This window comes from Diospyros lotus, chromosome 1, assembly GCF_014633365.1.
Source record: "Diospyros lotus cultivar Yz01 chromosome 1, ASM1463336v1, whole genome shotgun sequence".
Lineage (NCBI taxonomy): Eukaryota > Viridiplantae > Streptophyta > Magnoliopsida > Ericales > Ebenaceae > Diospyros > Diospyros lotus.
The window spans coordinates 26,454,605-26,465,200 of NC_068338.1; the positions used below are offsets into that span (position 1 = coordinate 26,454,605).

The following is a 10,596-nucleotide window of genomic DNA, read 5'->3' on the forward strand; positions in this document are numbered from 1 at the left end:
AAAATCGTCTTGAATTGAAGAAACAAGTATTTAATAAGTGAGGTAGCAAAAGACAAAAATTTAGCATGATATGAGTTAAAAAGACTTTATAGAATATGATTTTATAGACAAAAACGACTATTAAAGTTTAATATATTATATTATTGTTGCTTTTATTTGTGATACAAATGATTAAATGCATATGAAAAATAATATTTTTGTAGAAAATGTTGATTAATTATCAAATAAAAAAATTTAATGACAATCTTGTAAATAAAATTTATAATATTAAGATCAGATACTTTATTAAATCTCGTTAAAGACTTACAATAAGTCAATAATTATTTTAATAAAATTCTCTTTGAAAATAGATTAAATAACAAGCCATTCTATGAAATTCACAATATAATCACAAATTTCTCCTTTAAAAATTACGAACCTAAATCAAAACCTTAGCCATTTGCTTTAATTTATTATTATTTTGAATTAGTTAACATTAAAAAAATTGTTTGAAACTTTAAATTAAATAATATTAAAATATTACCATATTTACTTTAAACAAAATAAATATAACGAAAAATGTCTATTTTATTCTCATTCTTATTCTCGTTTTTATTTCCTTAAAAAAAAAAAAAAAAACCTAAAGACGGTTAACTTCAAATAATTTTAAATCACACATTGTTTGCCTTAAATTTTCTTCAAAATTTCCTATTAGAATGGTAAGAATATCTTAAAGATTCTAAAATTTTCAATCACACCACCTAGGGGTAGAGATGAAGAAGGAACAAGCTGTGTAGAAATTCAAAATAAATACGAGCACAATGGCTGGGCCAAATCAGCAGGTTGGGGGCCCAATTATCCACGACTGTTAATAATAATTGGGCCATCATGGACCACTTGGATGTTGTACTCCAATTCATCAAGAATACGCAGGGAAATGCAGTCAGCCGATGGCTTCTCCTCCCCTCCCCCTCTTCCCCTACACTCAAATTTTTTCTTTTTTCATGGGGAAAATTTTTCCATGAGTCTCTTTGATTGTTATTCAATAAGGTAAGTATGTTGGTTATCTATAAGGGTGTGTCTCCATATCTGTATATTAGACTCTCCCCCAATTATTAAGTTCTTAAATTATATGATTAAAATGTCATAAAAAATAATGAAAGTAATGCCCTTAGAATTAGAGCAATTGATCTTAAGAATTTGCTATCCCTATAAAATATTTTCACCATTTGCTCAATTTGGCTACTAGAAAAACTACTTGGGATTTATAGATCGGATGAAAATAAAACATTAATAAGTTGTTTCGAGAATAAATAGAATATTTCATGTGAATTCTTAATCAATGACTTGGAATTACTGTATTTACGTAGTTCCCTATCGTTCGTGCCATCGATTTCGATAGAGAAGGTAAATTATAGGTGGAGACTTTATCTTACTTCGCATGGCAATGAATTGAATTATTGTCTTTATGCGGTTCTTTGTCGTTCGTGCCATCGATTTCGATAGAGAAGGTAAATTATAGGTGGAGATTTTGTTTTACTGCACTGGGCAATGAATCGAATCCACGATCTACTGGTACGAATTCCAATTTATTATGACTCAACCACTTGATTTGTGTTCTACGGAAATTAATGACTTGATAGGTAATACGATTGTCTCTGAGTTCTCTTAATTGATTATAATAAAAAATAATTATTCACTCAGCTAGGTAATTAATTGCTCACTCATGAATAGTATCAGTGGATTATTCTGAAAAATGATACCCATCGTCACTCAGAGAGAATTCATTATGTTTTTCTCCTTTAAGTTATATTTCAAAATTACATGAAGTATCAAATAATTTTTTTTAGGCATAACCTTATATTAACTTTTCAAAATAAAAAAAAAATTCTTAAATTCTGGTAACATATCACCAAGTTATTTTCATTGGGAGTAACTTTAACAATTTTTTAATCTCTCAAAACGCAAAAATAAAACAAAAATTATAAAAGCAAGAAATGTTGGTTGAAATAATCATAAAATAGGTGAATTAAACAATTGTAACCCACCATATTAAATGAGACCATATATAATATCATAGGCAATTTAGAGCTCAACCAATGCCCATGTGATGTTCAAAATGTGTTACTCATTGCCTTCACAAGATGGCAATAAGTCAAAATAGTGAATGTGATTCAATGGCTTCACCAAATACTGCCACTTCCAATAAAAACACATTAATCAAGTCTTGTTGACAAATATTTTCCACAAACATATGGCAGTGGGTTGAACTTTAAGGAACCATTAAAGTTGAAAAAAGGAAGCTTATGCAAACTTAATTACTGATTTAACATCAATACCAACCAAACATGAAATTGGTCAATTGTCATGCCCCCTTCCAACCACCTTCCTGCTTTTAATCACATCCCAACAGCTCTTTGTGCTGGATCAGAAATGACTAAATTGTTTCAACATGCCCATTCCAATGACAAGTCCCCTTGAGACAATTGCTTGATAAGCTAATGATTTATAAATGAATTTTGACCCATTTATTTTTCAAGTGGAATGATGTGATTGGTTAATATTGTTAGGTTGACAATGAGAAAAAAAAAAAAAAAAAACCCGAAACTCATTCTTTATATCTTCTTAAAAGTTAGCTAAACTTAATCACGAACTCTTTGCCTATCAATAGCGATGAGGTCAAAGTTAATTGTATTTTATACGAAATCTTGTTCATTTCAATCAATGCCACATAAATGACTTTTGTTTGAAGGAGAGTGATTTTTTTATTTATAACTCATAATTTATTAATCATTGACTCATACCAATAAGAGATTGTTGTTTATTAATATGTCTCTTACTTAAGGTTAAGTTGTGCTAAATACGTCACAAATATACCGTAGTATTATCAAAAGTTAGTTGTATTTTATACAAAGTAGTATTTATTTTAATTATATACACACAAATATAACCTGAAAAAGACAAAATAATTCTTTATAATCAATAACTTATCCTAACATAAGGTAAGAATTGATATATGGGTGATTATCAAACATGGGAAATATGAACAATCTTGAGATCTCGAAGTTGTTAGCTAGAAACCCTTTTGACTTTATGAATGCATATGTTTGTTTTTTTTATTATTATTTTTAAAAAATTGGACATCATTTTCTTGGAGAAATCTATCATGTGGTGTTGCCTTTCATTATTAAAAATTATGGACGTCTCGGCTTTACATGCACAAGTATATATGCATGGCTGGTGGTGGTGGTGCTGTCCAACAGAGTAAAGCACCCATTAATTAATTTACATGAACGAAGTCGACAATTCAGACTTAACCTTTTGCCGTGACGAAATCTGGAATTACATGAGCTGCCGATGCGTCAATCTTTTCATGTTTGCTTGCTTTGTTTTAGGTTTTTGAATCTTAGGAAAATTACCACTGCCACTACCACTACCACTACCATCACCAACACAGAGACGCCACTTTTCTTTCTTTGCTCTTTCTTTAATTAAACGTCTAATCAAATCACATAATTACCGCATAAAGCTATGTTACGTTTAAACAAAAAAACTACAACCCAAATAAAATATTATTATTTCCAAAGTTTCTTTATCATAAAACCAACCCCATGCCTGATTTAACAAGGTTGGCTAAATCAAGCCTTTTGTCGTGTCGTGTGTTTTTTAATTTTTTTTATTTTTTTTAAACAACTTCTCAAATTAGAAATAAATTAAATAAAAATAGATATTGTTTATAATTACACTCAATACCTCTAAAATTATTTTAGTATAAATATATAAATACAGAAAGCACCACCCCTCCTCCTCATTCAACAGCTGCCTACCTCTATCAATTTTTCAAAAGTTATATATTATATATCAAATTAGCTCATCACGTTATTACACAAGAGTCCCATACACATGCTATAATTTAGTAAAATTTGAAGATTATAAAGCAATTAAAGGATGAGACGTTACCAGGAAAATACAAGTTGGTAGAGGGAAGGAAGATGGTCAGTTTCCCATCACCCCAGCAAACTTGGAAACTATGGTAATGGTATAGACAGAAAGGAAGGAAAATGAAGGGTGAAGTACACCATGGCCAGTGACCATGAGTGAATGTTAGCTTCAATTCGAGGTGAGCTCCAGTCGCCAGACGGACAGCCCAACGACTACCCACAACCAATAATACTATGTAGCATTTGTCCCACCTTAACCCCTACGAGACTACTAGTAAGCTACACCCTTAAACCTCTCTCTCTCTCTCTCTCTCAGGAAACTTTTCTTTTTCCGCCAATTTAGAGAGGCGGAGCAAAGCAACAGTGGGACTTCTCGTGATTTGCAGCTACCCATTTTCAACTTCTCTTTTCTTTCTCTCTTTCTTCATTCAACCCCCCAAAAAACATCACCGCCTCTCTCTCTCTCTCTCTCTCTCTGGAGCCCTAAACAGTGCTGTCTTACCTTTCCTCTTTCAATTTCTCGCACTCCTACCCAGTAATTTCCATTTCCCCAAACACCCCAGGAAAACGCACCTCTTGGTTGAACTGTCATACGATCATAATCCCAGCTCTCTGGGTGGTGGTGTTCTGATCTTGGTTTTAGGTCAGTGATTCATTTCTGTTTATTCTCTCCTTTTCCAACCACCCGTTTTATTCTATTTTATGATTTTTTTTTTTGTGGAATTGGATTTGATCAAACCTCTATTCGCCTTTTTTTTTTTTTCTGTTTAATTTTGAATCTTTATTTTTCTCCCTTCACAAGTATAGGAATTTAATTTGATCGAACTTCTATTGATATTTGTTATCTACTGTTTGAAACTTCTCTTTTTACCTCTCTCAGTCTTTGTTCTGTTTTCTGGCTTTAGTTTTGAGTATATACTGGAAGTTTGATTAACTAATTCAATAAAGTGGGGGCTTTTGTTGTGTTAGTAGCTTGCTTATTTACTACCTTCTTTTTTTTTCTATTTTTTTAAATATCTAGTATTTCTGTGCTGTGGTAATTTCCTCTTTTCTTTTGCTTTGATTTGGTTTGTGGTGATTTATGGATCAGGGAGTGCCAATGCTTTCTATGATTATCCAAATTTTTTGAAGATAGGATGAGTTATTTATTTTGGAAATGTGAAGCTATGATTTGTTTTTTTTTTTAAAAAAAATTGTAATGATCTTAAGAATGTCTGAAACTTTGCAGCTTTGGCAGCATCTGGATGGTGAATGCTAGATGGAAACTAGAGATCTCAGTATCTCTTGCAATTTTGGGATTTGGTCGGATTGCAGACAACTTTGGATGATACGTGGCATGATTTTGGTTTATGGGTTTCGTTTATCTTTAATGCTTTTGTAAACAAATGGTTTAGTAGCATTAAATCCATGATCTGTAACATCTAGATGCATCAAGTAAATATGGGTTCTTCTGAAATTGTTGAAGCAATTGAAGAATTGGACTCGAGACCAAAAATGGATGAACATAGTAGAAAGCGTCTTATGCTGAAGCCTGGACAAATATGTTCCATAGAGGATGACATTAATCAACTTTTTGAGGCAATAAACGTCAGAACTTCTGGTAGGAGATCGACTCTCTTGCAACAAGTTGGTAAAGACAAAGACAGTCTACAGAAGAGTGCCATGAAAAGACCAATGAGGCCCAGTTCATCTCAAGCTTCTGCAATTGGAATTTCAGAGTCTGTGAGTTTGAAGCAGGCATTGAGAGGTTTATGCATCTCCCAAGCATCAGAGATGGCTGCTATGAAGCGGTTATCAAAAACAGCAGGTTCATCAAGGGCCTCTGAAGCTGGAACTATCAAGAGATTGTATAGGGCAGTGGAAGTTGAAGCTAGTGAATCTGGTATCCCCCTTAATGAAAGTAAAGGCAACTTTGTGGAAATCTCCCTTGTTCCAGAAAGTTCATCAAATTTCTCCGAGAAGACAAATGAATCTGGGAAATTACCTGAGGCGGAACAACCAAACCAAAATGCTCACATTTCTACTTTTTTGGTGGATGTACCAACACCAAAGGAAAAAATGACCAATTCATTGCCTCCAGAAGTTGAGATTGTTCCCTCGCCTTCTCATGGTAGGTATGATGCTTCAACACCAGAGTTTGGGTCAAATGGAAAGCCGATATTGGCACATTCATCATCTGACATTCACACTAGGGAACAACTGCCAGTGTTAGATGAGACTGTTGTCACCTCGGCTGAAGTGCCAGTTAAAATGGCAGATCTAGAGAAGGAGGCAAAAGACAAGTTGCATAAAACTGCAAGCAGTAGTCGAAACATAATCAGACCGGTTTTCAGGAAAAAGAACTCTGTTAAAAAGAAAGTAAATCAGGACACAACTTCCATCCCAAGCAACTCCAATCAATGTGATGGCGAAGTTGATAATGATTTTGGTCCCAGCACTAGTAAAATGGTTTGCCAGGGGACCAATTGTGCTACAAAGTATGGAAGTAAGGATATTGAGAAATCAAATATAGCATCAAGCACTACAAATGTTAGTGGTGAAGTCAGTCCAAATCCTGTGGACTCTGGTCCTGGTAAACCAGTTTCAAGTTCAAATTGTATCACCAGAACCAGAACTTTAGTTTCAAGATATGATGAACGATCAAGATCACGAGAAAAGGGGGAGTTCTCTCAAAGCTCAAAGAGTAGCATTGGTGAGTACAGTAGCGGTACAAGCAATAGTGAAGAGAGCACTCTAAGTGGGCATAGCCGCAGTGGCTATCGACCGCACATGTCAAAAGACTTGAGGTGGGAGGCAATTCGATATGTTCAGAAGCAGCATGGGAGCGTAGGTTTGAGACACTTCAAGCTACTCAAGAAACTTGGTAGTGGGGACATTGGAACTGTTTACCTTGCTGAATTGAATGGCACAAACTGCCTATTTGCTTTGAAAATAATGGACAATGAGTTTTTGGCTAGCAGGAAGAAAATGCATAGGGCTCAAACTGAAAGAGAGATATTGCAAATGCTGGATCATCCGTTTCTCCCTACACTGTTTGCTCATTTTGTAACAGATAAATTCTCGTGCTTGGTTATGGAATATTGTCCAGGTGGAGATCTGCATGTTCTCCGGCAAAAGCAGCCTAACAAGAGTTTCTCTGAACAAGCAGCCAGGTAATTTCAAGTTGGGGTTCATCACTGATAACTTTTGCCTTTTCTTCCCAGTTTGTAATGAAGTATCTTGCATGGATAAGATGCATACTTAAACACATGGATGTAACATCTCCAATTTAATGAGCAATTACATCTTTTCTGCAAATAAGACAAGTGTAAACAGAAGTCTTGGGAAAAAAAAACATTGTTTCTCAAATTTCATTTTTTTTTTTTTGTTGGGAGATATCTGGAAAACTTTGGTCTCACTTGCTGAACCAAACTCCAACCAGGATACTCTGATATAAAGTGAGCATTCAAATGTGATCCATATGCTATCTTTGCAAATCTAAGTTGATTTGACATTTACCCGAAGAAAAGCATAAAACTTATATGGTTTAGGTTGCCCACATAACAAAAATGGCATTCTGGTTTGCTTGCCCCTTTCTTGAGTCTTCATTTTTATTTTCTTTTCCCATTGTTTGTGTCAGTAGTTTTATTAATTCTCAACATGTGTATTGGACCATGATATAATGAGCAGGTTGTAGCTTTCTAGAGCATTTATCAGTTCAAATTCAATGGAATGAGTACTAGGGTTGTGCAGGAACGGATTCATGCTCTTTGGGTGATGTGAAATGACTATTACTTATGCCTGATTCTGCATCTGTGTGCTTCATCTAAACCTCAAAGCTTGATGTTAGTCATGGATGGATTACCAATATTATCTTTTGCTCTCCTTAATTAATTGAGATTATATCTGCATGATTATGGGAACGCCCCTTAGGTTTTTGAATTGTGCTTTCCACCCTTGTTTCCTAGTGCAATGGCTGTGGTGAATATTGTGCTGGGGGGCAATGTTTCAATTTAGTGAATGTTAGTGTGGTATGTGTTGCCAATAGTAGTTGTTTACCAAGTGAAATCTGTGTTTTTATATTATAAATAGTGTGGAAGATGTATATTGGCACTGTCTGGGAGTAGGGTGGTGATGGAGCAGGTACTGATGGAGTGGAATTTGGTACCACTAGGAGTGAGTGATATCTCTAGAAAGTGAATGATGGGAAGTTGAAGATGTTCCGGTTTCAAGTGAATCTTACATAGGCTATTCAAATGGTATAAACCTGTTATGTTATAATAGAATGCGTTTGTGTTTTATGAGATTATAAAATCCCTTTAAAGTTAAAAAAGAAATTTTATTTGGATAGCTATAATATTGTCAGAATGTTGAGTAGTTAAGTACCAACACATCCAAATTATGAGCCTAATTAAGATGCAGATGTTACAATAATGTGACCATACAAGAAAAGACAAAATAAGAAACAAGGTTATACATAATAAGGTTAAGTGGTGCCATTAAAGATAAGATATGGCAGATGTGATTAAGATGGTTGGACATATGAAAAAAAAGAATGATAGATACACCTATGATGTGAGTGGATGAAATGGAGAACATCTGTATAATGGCCTTACATATGATATGGTCATGGATAGAGATGGTTGGAAGTCTAGAATTTTTCAAGGTGACTAGACCTAGTGGGATTAAGGCTTGTGCCTTTTGTTGTTGAATATATTGGTGCTTGCCATTTATATGAATTTACTACAATTTTTTGTTATTAAGCAAAGGATTCTCCTATCAATTTAAGCTGTGACATGAAATTCTTTCATCTGCTTGGTTGACAAGACATTGGATGAAACGGGGTGTTTTTGTATAATGTCCATGTCTTTGTAGACGCTTCTTAAATGTTTTTCTGAAGGGGAGATGTGACATAATTTATCCACAATCTATTTGATCCCTCGTCTGAATGATATTTCCTGGTCTAATCTCTTGCAGGTTTTATGTTGCTGAAGTGCTCCTGGCATTGGAATATCTACACATGCTTGGAGTTGTCTACAGAGATTTAAAACCAGAAAATGTTCTGGTCCGAGAAGATGGCCACATCATGCTTTCTGATTTTGACTTGTCACTCAGATGTGCTGTTAATCCCAAACTGCTCAAATCATCACCGGTTGCCGAGTCCCCTAAAAGGGAATCGAGTCCATGCACTGATTCTAGCTGCATACACCCTTTCTGCCTCCAACCATCTTGGCAAGTCCCATGCTTCACCCCTAGGCTCATATCCGCGGCATCAAAATCCCGAAAGCTTAAAGCTGACCTTGCCGCCCAAGTCAACCCCCTGCCCCAGCTTGTGGTGGAGCCAACCACTGCCAGGTCCAACTCCTTTGTAGGAACCCATGAATACTTGGCTCCCGAGATCATCAAAGGTGAGGGCCACGGTAATGCTGTTGATTGGTGGACTTTTGGGATCTTCCTCTACGAGCTAGTCTATGGTAAGACACCCTTCAAGGGTCCTGCAAATGAGGATACATTGTCAAATGTTGTTTCACATAGCCTCAAGTTTCCTTCAACTCCTATCGTTAGCTCTCATGCTAGAGATTTGATCCGTGGACTGCTGGTAAAGGATCCCGAGAACAGGTTTGGTTCTGTGAAAGGAGCAGCCGAGATCAAGCAGCATTCGTTTTTCGAGGGCCTGAACTGGGCGCTGATACGGTGCGCTGTGCCGCCAGAGCTGCCAAACTGTTCTTTTGGGAATGCCACTGCCGACATATCATTGCATAACAAGGAGAGCTCCAAGTGTGAGCAAGAAGAGTTTGAGATGTTTTAGCTTGAACTACGTTGGTGCTGGAGAGGAAGGTGTTTTTTCTTTCTTCTTTTTTGTAATGAGATTTCTCATACTTGTTGTATCTGATATATATATACATATATATATATATAGCAGCTCGATCGTAGCATACATGTAACTTGGAGAGTTGGTGTTGGCAAGTAAAAGATTATGACACATTAATACTGAATTGTTGTCCTGGAAGACCAAGGAAATGTACAGAGAGGTATTAATCCTATAAGAGGAGGCTTTTGAGTTTTACCATAACAATTTCCTTGAGGATTTGAACTTAAAAACATTGCTGAGAAGCAATAATTGGTTGTCATTTGCTTGAAGAATTCTCTAATCCTTTTGCCCTTCTAGGACTGGGATTTAACTTCCATCATGAAGAAATCCAAACCTTTTGCCCTTCTAGAACTGGGATTTAACATCCATCATGAAGAAATCCAAATGCAAGGATAAATAATCTAGGCAGATAAATACTTATGATTGTTATTTCTATGAATTTAACGGCTGTAAAAAGAGTCCCAATATTTTTTCTGGTTGATTCAGCGTCAGGGTAAATTTGCTATTTGAAGCAAAGTATATTCTATATTAAGATTTTGAAAATGTTGAGAAAGAAGAAAATGCAAACCAATCAGAATTCACCAACTCAATCAATCCAGTGCTGCTGGATCCTGGAATTCCAAAAACTGATGCAATCATTCCATTTTCAAAGGAACCATGGTGAGGGCACACTAACTATAGCATATTGATATTGCCATCCATCATCCTATATTTACCATCCTGCCACCATTCCATCTATAGAATTGTTGGTACTTGGTATTATCTGAATTTAAAAATTGAAATTAAAATTTATTTTTATTAATGATCATGTGTTCACTATGTCAG

General features: G+C 35.3%; 1 protein-coding gene across 1 annotated transcript; it reads left to right on the forward strand.

Moving 5' to 3' along the window:
- Window positions 1-3,991: 3,991 nt before the first annotated feature.
- On the forward strand, window positions 3,992-9,832 carry LOC127789206 (serine/threonine-protein kinase D6PKL1-like). The gene is made up of 3 exons (XM_052318030.1): window positions 3,992-4,563; window positions 5,149-7,072; window positions 8,877-9,832. The coding sequence occupies exons 2-3, from the start codon at window positions 5,346-5,348 to the stop codon at window positions 9,706-9,708; spliced, it is 2,559 nt and encodes an 852-aa protein (XP_052173990.1). The 5' UTR covers window positions 3,992-4,563; window positions 5,149-5,345; the 3' UTR covers window positions 9,709-9,832.
- The last annotated feature ends 764 nt before the right edge of the window (window positions 9,833-10,596 follow it).